This window comes from Symphalangus syndactylus, chromosome 18 (genome assembly GCF_028878055.3).
Source record: "Symphalangus syndactylus isolate Jambi chromosome 18, NHGRI_mSymSyn1-v2.1_pri, whole genome shotgun sequence".
In the NCBI taxonomy this organism is placed as follows: Eukaryota; Metazoa; Chordata; class Mammalia; order Primates; family Hylobatidae; genus Symphalangus; species Symphalangus syndactylus.
Window position 1 is genome coordinate 87,514,781 of NC_072440.2, and position 21,345 is coordinate 87,536,125.

General features: G+C 36.8%; 1 protein-coding gene across 13 annotated transcripts in view; it reads right to left on the reverse strand.

Moving 5' to 3' along the window:
* The window catches only part of NCOA1 (nuclear receptor coactivator 1), a 285,404-nt gene that overhangs the window by 34,599 nt on the left and 229,460 nt on the right, over positions 1-21,345 (reverse strand). For all 13 annotated transcript variants that reach the window (XM_063623906.1, XM_055253870.2, XM_055253874.2 and 10 more), the window contains 3 exons: positions 9,768-9,885; positions 8,021-8,189; positions 6,353-6,667 (listed from right to left, as the gene is read on the reverse strand). In XM_063623906.1, the coding sequence (XP_063479976.1) occupies positions 6,353-6,667; positions 8,021-8,189; positions 9,768-9,885 (602 nt within the window). The remainder of the gene's footprint in view (positions 1-6,352; positions 6,668-8,020; positions 8,190-9,767; positions 9,886-21,345) is intronic.

Here is a 21,345-nt window from a genome sequence, read left to right on the forward strand (position 1 = left end):
ACAATCTTTTTACTCCTTTACACAAGGCGTAAAAAGTATATACCAGCCAGTGAGACATACTCATGGCCAATAAATGATATCTATTTATATATATATATTTTCAACATCTGTTTTTAAACTGATCTTAAAATTCACTAAAAAGAAGCAAACTATAATGTATATCTGAGTACACCCGTTTTCTTTTCTCAAATCACTAGGCATGGTGCTAAATTCTTGCTATGAGATGCTTACAGTCTCCTGTATTTGGGAAGAGGGAAGGAGAGGATATGACCAATACGCGAACAGATGTGTATCAATCCAATGAGGTAAATATATTATGAGTAGCAGATTACAAACTGGGTGTATTCTGGATACTAGTCCTTTGCCAGTCATATGGGGTTGGAAACATCTTCTTTGAGTCTTTGTCTTGCCTTTTAACCTCGCTTATGGTGTCTTTTGTCTTCTAGGTCGTAAATTTTAATGTAAACATTTACTTTTTCCTTTATGTCATTTTAAAGAGGCTACAGAGATATTTTCATATTCATATTTAGGTCATTAAAACACTTAAGAGTTTATTTTTGTGTCTTGAATAAGATGAGGATCAAATTTAATTTTTTCCTCCTCATGAACAGCCAAATGTACCAGCATTTATGATGCATGCCATTCTTTCCCCATTGTCACCTCTGTCTCTTACTAAGTCTTTCAATATGTCTGGGTGTGTTTCTGGGCTTTCTATTATGTAGAGCTATTATGCAGAACCCTCTATTATGTAGAACTCTATTATGGTAGAACTATTTATCCTCATGCTAGTTCCACACTGTTTTAATTTTTTTTTTAGAGACAAGGTCTTGCTCCGCCACCCAGGCTGGAGTGAGTAGCACAATCATAGCTCACTGCAGCCTTGAATTCTGGCTCAAACAATCCTCCCAACTTAGCCTCCTGAGTAGTTGGGACTACAGGTGCACATCATCACACCTGGCTTTTTGTTTTTTTGTTTTTGGTAGAGACAGAGTCTTGCTATGTTGCCCAGGCTAGTCTCAAACTCCTAACCTCAAGCAATCTTCCTGCCTAAGCCTCTCAAAATGAGGGGATTATAGATGTAAGCCATCAGATCCGGCCTGTTTTAATTTTTAAAGCTTTGTTTTAAATCTTGATATCGGTAGAGCAAGTATACCCTCATTTTATTCATACTTCAAGATTGTATTGATGCTTCTAAAACAAATTTAGCATCTATTTGTCAAATTCCATGTTGAGATTTTGTTGGAATTCCACTGAATTTACTGATTAAATTTGGAACAACTGTCATCTTTTTACAAGCAACAACCAATTAGAAGATATAATTTCTTTCATGAGTATTTTTTATTTGGATATTCTTTTTGCCTTTCAATTATGACTTCCAATCTTCTAAGTTTTGAACAGTGTGAATTTCTTTTTTCTTTTTTTTTTTTTGAGATGGAGTTTTGCTCTTGTCACCAAGGCTGGAGTGCAATGGCACAATCTTGACTCACTGCAACCTCCACCTCCTGGGTTCAAGCGATTCTGTCTCAGCCTCCTGAGTAGCTGGGAACACGCCACCACACCCGGCTAATTTTTGTATTTTTAGTAGAGACGGGGCTTCACCATGTTGGCCAGGCTGGTCTCGAACTCTTGACCTCAGGTGATCCGCCCACCTGGCCTCCCAAAGTGCTGGGGTTACAGGCGTGAGCCACCGTGCCTGGCCTGAATGTGTTTTTAATTAATTTTCTAGTAAAAAGAATTGCCATTAATTTTCGTTTCTTGTTCTTTTATCTAAAATCCTTGCTGAACTACTCTATTTGTTCTAAGTTCCCTATAGATTCTTTTGGATTTTCTGTTTTTTTTTTTTTTTTTTTTTTTGAGATGGGAGTCTCGCTCTGTCATCCAGGCTGGAGTGCAGTGGCACAATCTTGGCTCACGGCAACCTCCACCTCCCAGTTTCAAGTGATTCTCCTGCCTCAGCCTCCCCAGTAACTGGGATTATAGGCATGCACCACCATGCCCGGCTAACTTTTGTATTTTTAGTAGAGACGAGGTTTCACCATGTTGTGCAGGCTGATCTCGAACTCCTGAGCTCAGGCAACCCACCCGCCTTGGCCTCCCAAAGTGCTAGGATTACAGGCGTGAGCCACTGCGCCGGCCAGATTCTTTTGGATTTTCTATATAAATAGTTGTATTATTTGCATATAATTTTGTTTCTTTCTCATGTTTGCTTTATTTATATTTCAAAATGACTTAATTTTTAGTACGCTAATGGTATTCTTTTTTTTGTCTACACTGACATGAACTTAGTCACAGACACAAAAAATACAACCTCTCATTTAAGAGGATTTAAGGCATGAGAAAGGGGAGATATATTAATACTACCTCAGTTCACTATTTTATCCCAACTGTGAATTTAACTATATAACTTTAAACAATACATTTAAACCTCAATTTCTTGATTTAATCAGGCACTGTTATTGCCAACCCACAGCCATTTACTCTCCCCTTCTTTCTTGAAGACAGAACAGATTTTGTTCAGCTGACCATCCCAAATCACACAACTCCAGGGGTAATCCAGGAGTACTCTCAGTCAGTCTTTGCGAACCATTGGTTAAGGGTGTACATGTGACTCAGTTCTGACTAGTCAGACATGTGAAGTATTTTTTCCTACTTTTTACTTTTTTTTTTTGGTTCCTTTTTTCTTTTTTTGGTGGGGGATAGGGTGGGAAGACCTTGTGGAAAAAGCTTCCTGGCTTTTGGAAAGAGGTACATAGGAAACAAACAGTCCCTTTTCTTCTGCTAGTTATAGTTTTGTTTGCCTATGATATTTGTAATCATGGCATGCCAAGGATTGCAGAGCAAAAAGAGAAAGAACTTGGGTCCTTGAAAACATCCCTGAATCTCTGAAGTAACCACACCTTGGTCTGCTTTCATTTTGGATTGCCAATTGGGTCAAAATATTTTCTTTATTGTTTTACTATGCTGAGTTAATCTTTTTTTCTTTCCTTGTGGCTGAAAGCATCTTAACTAAGACACTGACTGAGAACCTTGGCCAGACCTGCTCACAGAAAGCCCTTAAGTGGACACATGTAAAACTCCTAGTACTTGCAGTGCAAGTGAAGCTGAGTGACCTACTGCTGAAACAGTAAGAACTTATGGCTTAAAACAGAAAGAACAGGCCCAGATATGTGGCTCGTTAGGTAGCAGAGTTACTGTCTTAGTTTGCAGTAGAAATTATTTTTGCGTATAGACATGTGGAGCTTATAACATAGTGAGCCCCAAATTCTGTGTTTCTTCAACTTGGTGGATACTTTACTCTGTTAGGCTACCATGCCATCTCTGGATAGGCATCCATGAGATTTAAGGGAAGCAAAGAGCAGCAACTTTCACCTATTTGCATCTTATTCTCATACCTTTGCAGGGCTTCTCTGTTTATCAGCTGTTTTAGGAGCAAATGGAAGCCAAAACAACTTTTTTTTCTGAACCAAGCATGAATCATCATTCCATTCATTTATGAACCTGACCTAGACCATTGGTCTGGCCTTACTCATTGACCCTTTAATATTAGGCAGTATTTACAGAACTTTACATTGTAAAATGAGAAACTAGCACACCTACACTTTCCTTTACTTTTTTGGTTTAGCCCTTAATCACATACTGCTTGCAGCGTCACTTAACTTTTCAGGTATGTAGTCAAAATGGTTTTCAGGCCTTGTAGTCAAAAAGCCAAGCAGTTGCCTGTTTCTTTTATTCCTTGTATTCCTTATAGTACCTAGTATAGTCCCCTTAAATATGTTCTGTGAAAAATTAAACACAGAGAAACTATTAAGCATTTCTTATTCTGGTGCCCTCTATCTAAAGATGAATGGAAAGCTACAAGATGTAGTTTATCTTCAATTAGTATCTCAGAACATTTATGATTCCTTCTCTTTCTCTTTTCCTCTCTCTTCCTTTAATTCTTCTTTGAATCCTTTATTCCACCCTAGCATTTAAAAAATTATTCCTTTTATTGTTATTCTATCATTTAAAAAATTTCCCTTTCTTAGTTCTCTTTTTCTCCTCTTTCATCTTGCTTTTTTAAAACAGAATGGAAGCACATTTTATATTACATATTATGTTTATCGAATGCAACTTTATAGTAATAGCTAGTATTTATCAACTGCTACAATATGCCAGGCATTATGCTACAAGCTTTACATATTTTGTCTCATTTATTCCATAAAACCACCAGTGAGGGAAAGGAATTCTTTATTAGATTCTTTTTATGGATGAGGAATTAGAGGCTTTAAAAGGTAAATCATTTGATTAAGGCAACCCACTTAAGTTTGGAACTGGGACTTGAAACTAGAACTTTTAAAACCATTACATCATACTGCCTTTCCAGTATAATTTATCTCCTCCTTTCTCTTCCTTCCTGAATTAGTAAGTCTCCAGGGAACCTCTTTAAATACTTTTATAAAAATTCAAAGCAATATACAAATATGGTTTTAGAAACTACAAGATTCATAACAAGCAGTAACAATCTACAGCTCAGGTCCCCCTTCCCACAGCAGACTTTTTTTTTTTTTTTTTTTTTTTTTTTTTGAGACAGAGTCTTGCTCTGTCGCCCAGGCTGGAGTGCAGTGGCACAATCTCGGCTCACTGCAAGCTCCGCGTCCCGGGTTCACGCCATTCTCCTGCCTCAGCCTCTCCGAGTAGCTGGGACTACAGGCGCCCGCCACCACGCCCGGCTAATTTTTTGTATTTTTTTTTTTTTAGTAGAGACGGGGTTTCACCGTGGTCTCGATCTCCTGACCTTGTGATCCACCCGCCTCGGCCTCCCAAAGTGCTGGGATTACAAGCGTGAGCCACCGCGCCCAGCCCTTTTTTTTTTTTTTGAGACAGAGTCTTGCTCTGTCACCCAGGCTGGAGTGTAATGGCATCATCTCGGCTTGCTGCAACCTCCACCTACCGGGTTCAAGCAATTCTCCTGCTTCAACCTCCAGAGTAGCTGGGATTACAGGCATGTACCACCATGCCCAGTTATTATTATTTTTTTTGTGTACTTTTAGTAGAAATGGGGTTTCATCATGTTGGCCAGGCTGGTCTCGAACTCCTAACCTCAAGTGATCCACCTGCCTTGGTCTCCCAAAGTGCTGGGATTAGAGGCGTGAGCCACCACGCCCGGCCCATAGCAGACTTTTTTTTTTTTTTTTTTTTTGAGACAGAGTCTCGCTGTCGCCCAGGCTGGAGTGCAGTGGCGCAATCTCGGCTCACTGCAGGCTCCACCCCCCGGGGTTCACGCCATTCTCCTGCCTCAGCCTCCCGAGTAGCTGGGACTACAGGCACCCGCCATCTCGCCCGGCTAATTTTTTGTATTTTTAGTAGAGACGGGGTTTCACTGTGTTAGCCAGGATGGTCTCGATCTCCTGACCTCGTGATCCGCCCGCCTCGGCCTCCCAAAGTGCTGGGATTAGAGGCGTGAGCCACCGCGTCCGGCCCACAGCAGACATTTTTAACCGTTTGCTCTTGTGGTCCTTAATGATTATCTCCGTATCTGTTGCTTATACAATTTTAAATATTTATACCACTACGCCTACTCATTTCCTGTCATGAGAGAGAAGATTTAACTCACTCACAACTCCCAGGCCCCCATTCTCCTTCACTCTCCTAATATAATAACATCACTAGGCATGAATCTCTCCAACCTCAAACAATATAAATAAACTTTATTTTCTATTCCAATAATCATAAACAGTATCTCTTGATGCTCTACTTTGTAAATTAAGCTGTTCCTCTTAATTTAATAATTGTATGATGTTCCTCTTAAATAGTTTGTATCTCAAAAAATAAAAATTAAATTGTCCTTTAAGTTGTAGGTCTCAAAGTGCTTTATTAGGAGCCTATTGTCTTTAATTGAATGAAACGTCCCTTATCCCTTTCCTAGGAGATGAAGGATGGCTCTTCAAGTCTTTCATGAAGGTTCTGGGAGTGGACTTGACACTTTTATTGTAGTAACTGGGCTGCCTTGCAGAGAGATTTGGTATATACCTTTAAAAAGTATCAACTGCTGGCAGGGTGTGGTGGCTCATGCCTGTAATCCCAGCACTTTGGGAGGCCAAAGCGGGCAAATCACAAGGTCAAGAGATCGAGACCATCCTGACCAACATGGTGAAACCCTGTCTCTACTAAAAATATAAAAATTACCTGGGAGTAGTGGCACGCACCTGTAATCCCAGCTACTCAGGAGTCTGAGGCAGGAGAACTGCTTGAACCTGGGAGGCGGAGGTTGCAGTGGGCTGAGATCGCACTACTGCACACTAGCCTGGCGACAGAGCAAGACTTCGTCTCAAAAAAAAAAAAAAAGTATCAACTGCTAAACAAGAGCACTTACCTGCTGTTGTCCCTGTAATCGCTGTTGTAGTTGAAGTCGAAGCTGGTTAGGTGCAGCCGGAGGTCTGTTTAGAGTTTGCCTGGGCTGCATGCCCATGCCAGGTGAAAAAGCACCTCGAGGAGGTGTTACTTGAACAGGCATCGTCCCCAGTGAAGGTTTTTGCCTGACCATGCCTTGGAAAGGGCTAGGGAGATTGGCAGTAGGAGAAGGAGAAGAGTAAGGCTGAGAATAAAGGTTGGGTCTTTCTTCCATCATCAAAGGTGGCGTTGCTTGTTGTGGTGGAAATCTCTCTGATAATACATCTAATCCACCCCCCTGTTAGAAAAGAAGCCAGAATATTTTACAAATAAATTTCTGCCAATAAGTGACATGCTTCTGTATTTCTAGAAAGCATCATCATATATACATTCTGAATTCATGCTCTCCAGAAGTTTACTACCAAAAGAAAACATTTATAAAAGCTGCTTTTGAAATGGAGTAACAGATTAGCTGAGATATTTAAAATGTCAGTAAAGAGATGGCAATATAGTTCAAATAAAGGCTCCAAATCAATGAAATAAAACTAAAAGATTTGGAAAAAAACTTCATTGCAAAGCCTAAGAATCAATAAACTTTACATTTAATAGCTTACTATAGGAAGTAGATTCTTAACGGAGGGATCAAGCAGGCATTTTTCTATCTCAGATATAAAATTCATGCTTTTATTTGAAAAAAAAAAAAAAATCTACAGCTCATGTAACAGAAAGCTGTAGCATTATGGTTTCCAAATGTTTTCACTATTACCCACTGTAAGAAATATAAATTGTGACCTAATTGTGCACGTGCGCATGTGTGCGTGTGTGTGTGTGTATATGCAGCTGAAAGGAGTTTCATAAAACATGACTTCTTTTTATGGACTATGCATTCTCATACTTTGTATTCTACACTATTTTACTCCATTTAAAAATGCTGGTCAAGGTTGGGCGCGGTGGCTCAAGCCTGTAATCCCAGCACTTTGGGAGGCCGAGGCGGGCGGATCACGAGGTCAGGAGATCGAGACCATCCTGGCTAACACGGTGAAACCCCGTCTCTACTAAAAAATACAAAAAAATTAGCCGGGCGTGTTGGTGGGCGCCTGTAGTCCCAGCTACTCGGGAGGCTGAGGCAGGAGAATGGCGTGAGCCCGGGAGGTGGAGCTTGCAGTGAGCCGAGATGCGCCACTGCACTCCAGCCTGGGGGACAGAGCAAGACTCCGTCTCAAAAAAAAAAAAAAAAAAAAAAAAATGCTGGTCAAGATGCACTAAAGTGATTTTATCACCCTATCGTGTAAAAAAGGCTAACCTGGAAGTTGCAATACCATGGAATATACTGGCAGAAGACAAGCGTGAATGAAGGATAAATTAAGCTCTAAAATGAGAAGTGATGCTATAAATCTGGATTCTATTCTGGCTGGAGCTTGTAAGTTTCTGTTCCATAGTGAAAAGCTAAGACTTATTTCTAATTCTAATTACTGTAATACTTTTTCTTTAAAAAAAAAAAAACTGTATTATATATTTTGATAAGTTTCACAAGGGGTAAATTATAAAACAGCTAAAGCATAGTGGGTACAATACTTTAAAATCTTGCTTAAAATAATTTTCAAGCTTCTTAGGGCTCCATCAGTTAAATAATGTTGACTTTAATAAATACCTGAACAAGTTTGTCAATTCCCAGAGCTCTGTCTAGTTCAGCTAGCTCAGTTTCATCTTTGCCACTAAGGAAGGATACCAACTGTTCAAGAAGAGCCTTCTCATCATTTCTCCCTTCTACTGTTGTGGGTGGACAAAGAAGCTCATCTAATTGTGAGCTAATACACTGGCTGCAGGATTAAAAAACAAGAAAGTTTCAGACTGACATAGCAAATAATTTATTCAATCTTTATATACATATATCGGTGCAAATTTGGTCTTAGAAAATTCACTGTTGAGATGCTTGGCAATTCTAATGTCATGCAATGTTCTACGTTTAATGTGCAGAAATTAAATGAGTATTTGGTATGTAGCTTGAATATATTTTTCATTCTTTTGTCAGTCATTGAACTTTGTTCCCATATTTTTTATGTTCCAGAAATAGCCTGGAAAATTAACGAAACAGTTAAGAAAGGGGAAATAACTTTTAATAAAAGTAAAAACAAAATCAGCCAAAAACTGAGAAAAAATCATTTAGCCTATATTCAGATTTATTCTACTTATTCTATTTATTTACCTTTTATGAATGCCATTGTTAATAACTGAACCACAATCAAAACAGTACATATTATATTAACTTTTAAAGATGATCAAATCGTCTTGATTGTTAACATGACATGATTACCATTTACAAAAGAAATCAAACTGGAAAAATGAAATATGCTAGGTGTTAAGCAACAAATTATTCATTGATTACAGGCAGGAAATATATAGTCTGATCCAAATAGATACCAACTGATACATAAAACAGAAATATATACGAAATAATACTAATCCTAATAACACTAATAATACAATTATAAGCACTCTTCCTTTGGGAAGGTAAATGGGAAAACAGTTCATAGTTAAGGCGCTAAACCACAATCAACACTATCTAGTCTTCCTGTGGTTGGCAGGTATGAGACGCAGTCTGTGTTATGGAATATGGCTGCCTGTGGGGAGTAAGAAATTCATTCTAATCAAGATGTGACACTGAGTAGAGGTAAAAAGTACTTTTGTTTCTTATAACTTCTTGCACCAAACGAAGAGAAATGCTGGACAAAATAATAATATAACTAAAAGTTCAAGAGCAATATAATTATTGTACTGAGGCCAACTCATCCATAGGTCCCAGATACATTATGGTAATCAATTAAAGTAATACATGAAATATAAAACAATAGCTACATGTTATATCAATCTCTTGGTGATTACAATGTATACTAGCCTTGTGGTCATGCAGTCAATAAATCTGTTTAATTCAGTGTCTTTCCCTTGCCCCCCCCGACCCTTTTTTTTTTTTTGAAACAGAGTTTCACTCTTGTTGCCCAGGCTGGAGTGCAATGGCACAATCTTGGCTCACTGCAACCTCCACCTCCCGGGTTCAAGCAAATCTCCTGCCTCAGCCTCCTGAGTAGCTGGGATTACAGCTGCGCACCACCACGCCTGGCAAATGTTTTGTATTTTTAGTAGAGATGGGGTTTCACCATGTTGGCCAGGCTGATCTCAAACTCCTGACCTCAGGTGATCCACCTGCCTCCGCCTCCCAAAGTGTTGGGATTACAGGCCAGAGCCACTGCACCCGGTCCACTTTTTTTTTTTTAGTAGGTATTTACATCTATTAATATCTCACAAAATACCACTGTAGACTGAAATCTAGTTTGGAAAAAATAGTTCTCTGTTTAGAAGTTGGTATCTATACCTTATAAAATACAAAATGTATTACTTACTCTTCTGATTTACTCTGATTTATAGCTGTCACTGTATTATTTGTCCATGGAATCTGATCGCCTGTTCCTGGTTGTCCAAACTGGTTATCAATTGCTTCCAATTCCAGCTCAGGTAATCCTGATTGAAGAAGAAAAGGTAAGAAGTCATTATCTCAGTGGAAGATAAAATGATAGTATTTTCCAAAATAATATATTGGAGAGTGAGATTTCTCCTTTAAAATATTACTTCAATGATACAAAGGTCACTTATTCAGCAATTTAAACTATCTAGTGTGACCACATAATAAAAAAGTAAATGAGAAAGTGAAAAAAGATTTCTGAATCAAGGAAAATCTGATATTAAAGTTTGTACATAGGTTAATGTTGTCCAGAATCACTCATGACTTTGTCAGAAATTATTTATTTTAAAGATAAATTTAACAATTTTGGTTATCTGCTTTTCAGTCACATATTAGAATATGCTGTAAGTAACACAGTGTCATCACCACGAAATAAGAGTTGTGAGCAAAAGATAAAATACATTCTATCAGGGGCAGGAACAGAAACTAGAATCTGAGGCCATGTAGCAAATGAACACAGCTCTACAGTTGCTAATCTTAGAATATAGCTGTACAATAGCAGTATAAGAACTGAGACTTATAATGATGGCCAAAATGAAAAAAGAAGTTGAATTATGTTTTGTAATTGAAGAAAATAGTATATGCATTTTAGAAAGTTTTTCTGTAATGCTTTTTTGGAAAGCTTTTTGATCATCTCTGTACTATTTATACTAGAAAAAAATTTATAAATAACCTACATTCCAGCAACTTAGGGACTGATTAATGAATTATGGCATAGATATTAACAATGTGCTATTAAATGAAAAAAGAAAACATATTCCAAAACATTATTTTCAGGATGACTCTGTTTTTATAAACTATTTCATATGTATTAATATAAAAAAATTCTGGGGTGACACACACACACACACACACACACTTTAGGTCCACCTTAGATAGTGAGATTAAAGGCTACTTTTCTTTCTATGATGGTTATTTGTAATTTCTAAAATGAATATATATTAATTTATATATTAATTGGTCATTGTTATGGGCTGAATTGTACCCCCCTCCAAATTAATATGCTGAAGTCCTAACCCCTGGTATCTCAGAATGTGACTATATTTGGAGACAGGGCCTTTAAAAAGGTAACTAAGACAAAATGGGTCTTTACAGTGGGCCCTAATCCAATATGACTAGTGTCTTTCCAAGAAGAGGAGTTTAGGAGAAAAATAATACAGAGGGATAACCTGACCCAGAGAGAAGAGGGCCATCTCCAAGCCAAGGAAGGAAGCCTCAGAAGAAACCAAAACTACTTTAGGCTTCCAGAATTGTGAGAAAATAAATTTCTGTTGTTTAAGCCACCTAGTCAGTGGTATTTTGTTATAGTAGCCCAAATAGAATCTTTTTTTAAAAACTAAAACAGCCTTGGAGTTTTAAGGGAAAGCTTAGTGAGGTAGAATTCTTCATTTGCATGAATGAAGAATAAGTAGATTTAAGGATGCCTCCCAAAATGTACTTAATGCTAGTTACTGAACATTATTAACTACATAATATATGCAAGGCTCACTTTAAAGTGAAATATATTCAATATTTAGTGTAAGTGAGAAATAAAAGTTATATCAACACATTTACTTTTAAATGTATATAATTACAGCTTTCGATTAACCTCATCTCTATCATGACAAATGATAGAGAAATCAAATTCTGTAGGATTCTGAAAAACACAACAAACTAAAACCAAAAAAAATGGGAAATAATCACTTACTTTCTGTCATTATTTAAATCAGCAAGTTGGTCAAAGATTATCTAAAACTGTCCCATTGGCTCTGCCTACATGTTAATTCCTCAATCTTATTTCAAGAAATCTAATCTTAATTATTATAACCAAAATTAATTAATTTAAAAGTCTAAGAAAATTTACCTGGCTGTCCACTGTCTACTAGCAATACTAAGTTTTACAAGATAGTTTATTTGACTCAATAATAGGACACAGTATCTAATTTTACTAGTCTTGAAAAAAATGTTAAGAAAATAAGTTGGATAAAATATTTTCAAAATAAGATTCATATGCTGAGTTTGGTGACTAAGCAAACAAAAATAAACAAAAAAATCCCCATACTAATAAAATTTTAAGTAAAAAAAAAAGTTTTGTTTGGATAGACCGTATGCTTAAAAGAAGTTGGTTTTTATTCTGAAAGTCATTTCAACCTTTTGCGACTTCCGTTAGAAAATGCCTTCTGTAAAAAATGTGAAGGTTTGCTTCACGCATTTCTTCTAGGAAATACACAGGCTCTCTCTCTTTGTCCAGAGAATAAATGAAGTATTTTTGGTCATTTCTGTGACACAAACATGAGTAAGTATACATGTAATACAAGACAATACAGTCATTTCTGCTGGAAACAGGCAGCTGAAGTAGGGGCAGAAAACAAGCCCTAGGGATCCCCTGATCAAGCTATTAACATTCGTTATCATCTTTGCAAAGGGCTCAACATCATACTTCCTCCATTTAAAATATAGCTAAAAGGCACACTGAACCCAGCAAACAAAACAAAACAAAAAACAAACCAAAAAAACCCCCTTATATTAAGAAATAATTAAAAAATTTCTGTCACTGCCAAGATTAGGCTATAGAAAAAAAATTTCTGTACACCAAGTAGAAAGCATTTTCTTAACCATGAGGGTGGCTTTTGCACATTCTATTCTTCTAACAGTTGATTTAGTATCTACTGATTGTGATATTCACAGTTAATTTTCTTCAGCTGTTGTTAAGAAGTTTCTGGTTTAGTTTTGTGTTACATTTGGCAGTAACTGCACAGCAGTTACAGTGTTTATTTTTTTCAAAACATGACGTAGACAAAGAACTCATTTTTCTAACACATAAAAAATTCTATAAATCAATAGGATAAAAACCCAATGAAACAACAGGTAAATAGAGAATATGAACATAAATGAGTATTATAAAATCATTAAAATATGATCTAATTCACAATAAAAGAAATATAGATTAAAATGACATTGAGATATCTAAAAAAATAAAACCATCAGATGGGCAAAAATGACAGAGTACATAATTCAATGTATTGGCAAGGATATGCAGAAATGGAAACATTATCAGTTAGGGTGTAAGCTGAAACAATTGCTGGAAAGGACTATTTGGCAATATCTATCTTTTGACCCAGCAATTCTATTCAGAACTTGTATCTCAGATATATTGTCACATGTGGTAAATTATCTCTACATAAGATTATTCATTACAGCTTTGTAATAGCAAAAGATGCCTATCAGGCTACTGGTTAAGTAAATTCTGGTACAACTGTAAGAAGTTGTACAGCTATAAAAAAAGAATAAAGATGCTCTTTATGCACTGACACAGAATGACATCCATAGAACATTAAGTGAAAAAGTGACTAAGATACAGAACAGCTAATGCGTATAGTATGACACTATTTGTATTTTAAAAAGGGAAGTCTATGTACGTAATTTTTGAAGGTACAGAAAAAACAATACTGCTAGGAAAGAGATTTTTCACTATATATTTTAAAAACTTTTTTGAATGTTGAACTGTGAATATCTTAATCACTAAAAATAAATAAAGAAACAAAAACCATGAAATGTAACCTCAAAGGACTTTTTTTTTTTTTTTTTTTGGAGACAGGGTCTCACTGTCGCCCAGGCTGGAGTGTAGTGGCATGATCTCGGCTCACTGCAACCTCCACCTCCTTGGGTTCAAGTGATCCTCCTGTCTCAGCTCCCCAAGTAGCTGGGACCACAGGCGCATACCACCATGCCTGGCTAATTTTTGTATTTTTTGCAGAGAAGGGGTTTCACCATGTTGCCCAGGCTGAAAAATGGATCTTTTTAAGCACTGAGAATGTTGCATATAAAAATAATGATTTTTATAGTTATACAATATTTTGATGTACCGTGAATTAATAAGATTAAAAAAAAATTATCCCAGAATGTATATGTTCACAGAACACAAAAACAACTGCCTCACACGGTCATTCACTTATTCCAGTAATGTCAATGCTTAAATATTTTTGGAATTCTTCAGGAACTATCTCAGCCAGTCCACATGTCCTTCAAGAAAATAAGTTTCCTCATAGGTACACTTATTTTTAGTTTTTGTTTAAAAAAAAAACAGCATTATTCTTTTTAGATCAACGTATTTGGTTCTACATGACTGGAAATTTTCAAAAGTGAAATCTACCCTCAAAGAATAGGGATTTGAAGATAGTCAAAAGGACACAGCAAAGGTTTTGAAGGTACTGACAAAGAGGCATGCTGTACACATTCTGATCAACAATACCCTCATAAAAGCTATCTCCATTGAAAAAGCAGTATTTACCTGGATGTGCTCTGGTAGAACATTTCTAACAAAATTATTTAAATCACTTGGCCACACTGCTTGGGTGTGTGTGTGTGCATACAAACATGTTTTAAAACCAGGTGGATTGAGATTTAAATCCTGGTTATTCTACAAATATCACTTTGGGGAAGTTTTTGTCTGTGTGTGTTTATGTATCTCCCTTTTCTCTGGACCTTTGTTTTCTCATTTGTAAACGAATCCAAGGAGACTTGTGGTTCAGTGTGGCAGATTTATCACTTATATTTTATTTTCTCTTCAAAAACACCACTGAAATAAGAAAGAAAAAAGGGGAACACAAATCTACAGCTGAAGGAAAGGCAGAAGAAATTTTCATGGCAGCAGACTAAAACAACGAAGAATTTCTGAAAGACAAAACACAAATGGAAACAAACGGATTGTGAAACTTCAACTAAACTAAAACACTTGCAACAGGAGAAAGAGATTTTCCAAAGAGGGGAATTTTCCCAGAACACCAGAACAACTCCATGCTCAGTGGTCATTTGAGCAAATAAAGGAACAGGCCATGGGCAATTGCTGGATAATTATGGATGGCTGAACAGCTGCTGCCAGGCCACTGCTCTGAGTGCAGCTGACTCTGGCACCTGTCCATGGGATTACAATTGTGAGCATATGACTCAAAATGGGAGTTCTGCCCGGGGAATCTCCCAAAGGGGGTGCTAGCGCTGCCACAAGGGGTTTCCCCACCTCCAAGGCCTATTCCTCACAACAACTGAGAAGTTGGGCTTCTATAATCAGGATCTACATTCACTGCCAGGGGAAAAGGGCTTCTCACTTTAGCTAAAGAAATACACTAGCTACCAATATTTTGAAATTCTAGATCTTTTTCAATACAAATGGAGAGACAGTCAAAATTTACCAAACATACAAGAAAAGTCAACAGGAGGAAGAAAGCAACTTTAATGAAGAAAGTAATGTTGAAGAAAAAAGGGTTAGTACAGAAAATGGGTGAACCCCACAATACAATAAATATCATCATACAGATTAAAAAGTCTATTGCATCCATACAAAGTAACAGAAACAGTAAGAAACAGTAAGAAAAAGAATGTTCAGAAATCTTAAAATTATAGCTATGATGAAACGGTCTAAATAGATGGACTGAAGGGCAGACTGGACATAGCTGAAGATTTAGTTTTGATCTGGAAAGTTGAGCTCTCTCAGAGCTTCTCTCAGAATACAGTGCAAAATGGCAAGGAAAAGTATAAGAGAAAAAGATAAGTGTCATGGGGGATAGAGCCATTACTTCTAACTGTGTATCTCAGGTGGTGAAGGAGGATGATAATTAAACTATCCTATGCAAGATATTTGTACTTGACACAGTTCAGCTAAGATTGAAGACTAAAGTAAGGAAAGGTGCTTGATTTTCCTGGGTAGGCACAAGCTTAAGATGTGGGCCAATCAATAATAGACTCTGGTTCTAGTAAACAGTAGTGATGGACAATTTAAAGGTAAGAGCGGGGCAGAGAATTAGAAGTGATTCTTTTCTTCTTCTCTTTATACGCTATCATATTTTTGTTCCCATCTTTTTTCTTTTTCCTTCTGCAATCCTTCTTTTTTCTTTTTTCACACCCAACTTGTTTCCTTAGCCTTAAGGCTTCTGAATTCTTTTTTCTTTCCTGTCTATATCTACACATTGTAGACTGGTTGTCGCATCTATTGACCTCCCCAATATCTACCTTGGTATCTTCCCCTCTATGCTCTTGGCCTTTGCAAACATATTAGCACAAGGTAAAACAGATTCTGGCCTATTTACATACTTTCACTTATGGAGCTGTACTCCAGAGGGGAAGCCTCAAGAGAGAAAAAAGCTATTTGCCTCAATACAGACTACGAAAGAAAACACCCCACTTTCACAACTTGCAAAGCTAGCAGATACTATTTCTATTAACTCTAGTTTTTATCAAGTTAACACGCATACATAATTTTATAAGTCAGAACCAAGAGGCCCATAATAAATAAAGCAGTTTCTTGCCTCACCCCTTCCAGTCACTTAGTTACCTCCTTCTCAACAGAGGCAACCATTTGCAACTCTGAAAACTGTTTTCTTTGGCATTGCCTATTTATTTCTAAATATACATATACTGCTATTTCTTGATGTCTCCATTTTAGATTTACTGATTTCCCCTCATTATAGATGAGGTCTTAGTTCTTCCATATGTACCTCTCTTACTACCATCCTGGTTCCCAACTCCCTAACAGAGATCATAGTTTTTTATAAAATCCTGTTAATATTTTGATTATGATTATGCAAATATTGCTCACTGCTAAGTCAAATTGTGCACTTTGTTCGAACCTCCTCTCTTGTGCCATACTTTCTTTTTTCTGGAGTTAATAATTTTCTTATGTTTTCATTTGTCAGTGGTTCTAGAATTTATCAGATGTTTCAACATTCTGACATAAATCTATCAATAATATTTTCTATAAACTCAAGGAGATCAATTCATTTCTTCTCTGGAGGCCTCCTTTCTAGAGGATTCGCCAGGCTCCCAGTTCAATATGCACTGGTTGTTCCTAATCTTGTGGATCAGCTGTCATTCCTGGGCTTCCTTTCAGATCCTTTGCTTCCTCTGTCTCTTTTGGTTTTCCCCTGTTTAAGTACATCCTCCAGGACCTTTGCTAGAAAAGGTGAATATACCAAGCAGATAAAATCTGAGGCCTTTTATATCTGAAAATGCTTTATTCTATCTTTACAACTACTAGAAATGTGATACCTAGTTATTGGCTGGAAATCATTCTACTCTCAGATATTTCTAAACTAAACTTTATTGATGTATAATTTACATACAATAAAATGTACCCATTTTAAGTTCAACAAATTTTGTACAGTTCAACAAATTTTGAGAAAGGTATAAACCCAGGACTTTCCACTCAAACCAAGAAAACAGAATATTTCTATAACGTCTAAAATTTCCTTCATGTTCCTTGGCTATCAATCTTCCTAACTCAGGCAAACAATGATCAGACTTCTATAACTACAGATTAGTTTTGCCTGTTTGAGAGCTTAAAAAAAATCTGAATATATATGGCTTTTATCACTTAGCATGTTTCCAAGAATAATTCATCCTATGTAATAGTATTATAGTTCCTTCCTTTTCATTGCTGAGCAGTGTTTCATTTTATGAATACACCATTTACTTGTTGACAGACATTTAGTTTGTTCCGGTTTGGGGGTATTTTTTTTTTTTTTTTTTTTGGGACAGAGTCTCACTTTGTAGTCCAGGCTGGAATGCAGTGGTGCGATCTCGGCTCACTGCAACCTCCACCTCCCAGGTTCAAGTGATTTTTGTGCCTCAGCCTCCCTAGAAGCTGTGATTACAGGCACCTACCACCACACCTGGCTATTTATTTATTTATTTATTTATTTATTTTTGAGACAGACTCTCGCTCTGTCGCCCAGGCTGGAGTGCAGTGGCACAATCTTGGCTTACTGCCAGCTCTGCCTCCCGGGTTCAGGCCATTCTCCTGCCTCAGCCTCCCGAGAAGCCGCCCGGCTAATTTTTTTTTGTATTTTTAGTAGAGATGGAGTTTCACCATGTTAGCCTATTTTTGTATTTTTTTTAGTAGAGATGGAGTTTCACCATGTTGGCCAGACTGGTCTTGAACTCCTGACCTCAAGTGATCTGCCTGCCTCAGCCTCCCAAAATGTTGGGATTACAGGCGTGAGCCACTGCGCCCACCCAGTTTGGGGCTATTTTGAATAAAGCTGTATGGATATTTGTAGTCAAGTATCTTTATGGACGTGGACTTTCATTTCTCTTGGTTAAATACCTAAAAGTTGAATTGTTGGGTTACATGGTAAATGTCTGATTAACTTTATGAGAAATTGCTGAACAATGTTCCAAATTTGCTACACCATTTTACATGCCATTAGCGATGTAAAAGTTCAAATTGTTCCACACCCTTGCCACCTTGCCATCACTTGGTATTGTCAGTTTTTAAAATTTTGGGCATTCTAATGGGTATGCAGTGGTATTGCACTGTAGTTTTAATTTGCATTTCCTTGATGATTAAAGATGTTAAGTATCTTGGCCGGGAGCAGTGGGTCACACCTGTAATTCCGGCACTTTGGGAAGCCAAGGTGGGTGGATCACTTGAGGCCAGAAGTTCTAGACCAGCCTGGCCAAAATGGAGAAACCCCATCTCTACTGAAAATACAAAAAAATTATCCAGGCATGGTGGCGCACACCTGTAATCCTAGCTACTTGGAAGCCTGAGGCATGAGAATTGCTTGAACTTGAGAGGCAGAGGTTGCAGTGAGCAGCGATCATGCCATTGTGCTCCAGCCTGGGCAACAGAAAGACTCAAAAAAAAAAAAAAGATATTAACCATCTTTTCACATGCTGATTTACCATTTTCATATCTTCCTTTGTGAAATGTCTTTTAAAATCCTTTGCCCAGTGTTTAGATTGGACAGTTTTTCCTACTATAGCGTTAGTGCGATACATTTGTTAGAACTGATAAGCCAATATTAACACATTGGTATTAACTAAAGTCCACAGTTTACATTAGAGTTCACTCTTTGTGTTGTACATTCTGTGGATTTTGATATTTTGACCAATATAGAATGACAGGATAGATACATGTCATTGCATACACATGATTTTTATATATATAAGTGTATGTGTCTATGTACATTTATTTATATATACATGATATGAACACAGGGGATTTTTAGGTATGATACTTATCACATAAAATCCCCTGTGTTCTCCTTATTCATCCTTGCCTTTGGCAACCACTGACAACAAACCCCTGGCAACTCCTGATCTTTTGACTGTCTCCACAGCTTTGCCTTTTCCAGAATACGGTTGGAATTATACAGGATGTGTAGCCTTTTCAGATTGGCTTCTTCTCAGCAATGTCTTTCCATGGCTTGATCGCTTCCAAGTTTTGGCAATTATGGATAAAGCTGCCATAAACATTCATGTGCAGGTTTTTGTGTGAACATAAGTTTTCAGCTCATTTGGGTAAATATCAAGGAGTGTGACTGCTGGATCATATGGTAAGAGTATGTTTAGTTTTGTAAGAAACTGCCAAAATGTCTTCCAAAGTGGCTGTACGATTTTGTATTCTCACCAGCAACAAGAGTTCCTGTTGCTCTACATCCTCGCCAGCATATTGTGGTTTTAATTTGTAATTTTCTAATGACATACGAGTTGGGCATCATTTCATATGCTTATTTACCATCTGTATATCTTCTTTGGTGAGGTGTCTGTTCAGATCTTTTGCCCATTTTTAAATTGAGTTGCTTGTTTTCTTATTGTTTCATTTTAAGAGTTCTTTGTTTATTTTGGGTATCACTCCTTTATATCAGATATGTGTTTTACAATATGAGTTAGGAAATATTTTCTTTGCTTCCATTTTTTGGAAGAGATTATAGAGAATATAATTTCTTCCTTAAATGTTTGGTAGAATTACAAGTGAACCCATCTGGGTTTAGCCTAGTGATTTCTGTTTTGAAAGGTTATTGATTATTGATTCATTTTCTTTCAAGAGGTGGTCTTTAAAGAGCAGATTTAACATTTAACGAAGTCTAATGTATCAATTTTTTTCTTTCATGATTAGCACTTTTTGTGTCGTATCAAAAATGTGTCTATCTCAATGACATATTTTTTTTGTTGAAAAGCTTTATAGTTTTAACTTTTATATTTAAGCCTATGATCGACTCAAAATAAGTTCATTTTTTTGTGTATGGGATGAGGAGAGGTGTTGAGGTTCATTTTTTTCTACAAGGATGTTCAGTTGTTATATCACCATGTATTGAAATGACTATTCTTTGTTTAATTACTTTGGTGTCTTTGTTGGATGTCAATTCGCCATATAAATGTGGGTCTGTTTCTGGACTCTCCATTATTTTGCATTGATCTATGTCTATTTTTATTCCAAAACCACACCATCTTGATGACTGGTGCTTTATAGAAGTATTAAAATCAAGTAGTATAAATACTCCCAAGTTTTCTTTTTTTTTTTAAGTGGTTTTTGTTATTTCAGGACCTTTGCATTCTCATATACACTTTAGAAAAAGCTTGTCAAATTTTACTAAAATGCCTGCTGAGATTTTTTTTTTTGAGACAGAGTCTCGCTCTGTCACCCAGGCTGGAGTGCAGTGGTGCGATCTCGGCTCACTGCAATCTCCGCCTCCTGGGTTCACACCATTCTCCTGCCTCAGCCTCCTGAGTAGTTGGGACTACAGGCACCTGCCACCACGCCCAGCTAATTTTTTGTATTTTTTTTAGTAGAGACAGGGTTTCAACATATTACCCAGGATGGTCTCGATCTCCTGACCTCGTGATCTGCCTGCCTCGGCCTCCCAAAGTGCTGGGATTACAGGCGTGAGCCACTGTGCCTGGCCGCCTGCTGGGATTGTTATTGGGATTACATTAAATTTACATGGCTCGATTTTGGAATAATTGATATCTTGACAAAATTGTGTCTTACAATCCATGAAAATGGTATCCCTCTCCATTTATTTGGCCCCCTCTAATTTCTCTCAGCAAAGTAGTTTTCAGTGTAGAGTAATGAACATGTTATTTCATCTAAAATTTATGTCTTAATATTTTATGTATTTTGTAAACTGCTTTTTCTATATCATTATCCAATTGTATGTAACCGATATACAGAAATACAATTTCCATTTTTTAAAATACTGAGTACACATATTGTGACTTTGCTAAGTTCATTTAGTTCAAGTAGCTTTTCCTCTCACTTCTTTAGGATTTTCTACATACAGGACACTTATAGAATATTTTTCTGTTAACAAAATGCATTTTTAACTTTAGCCTCTAGCCTCAAATATTATACTATTTCATAGAAAAGAGTATTGCCTCATTTATTCTATCCCATCTGTGGTACCATTACTGTCATACATTTTTCTTCTACATATTACATATATAATTCATTGTTATTATTTTTGCTTTAAACAGTCATTTTTCATTTAAAGAAACTAACAAATGAGAAAAAAGAATTTTCCATTTATTCATACCTTTACTTATCTGGCTCTCTTATTATTTTCTGTAGGTTAGAGTTTCCATCTGGATTCATTTTATTTTAGCTTGAACAATAGTATAATCTGCTGGTGACAAATTTTCTCAGTGTGGTTTGTTTGAAAACATCTTTATTTCACCTGCATTTCTGAATGATACTGGATACA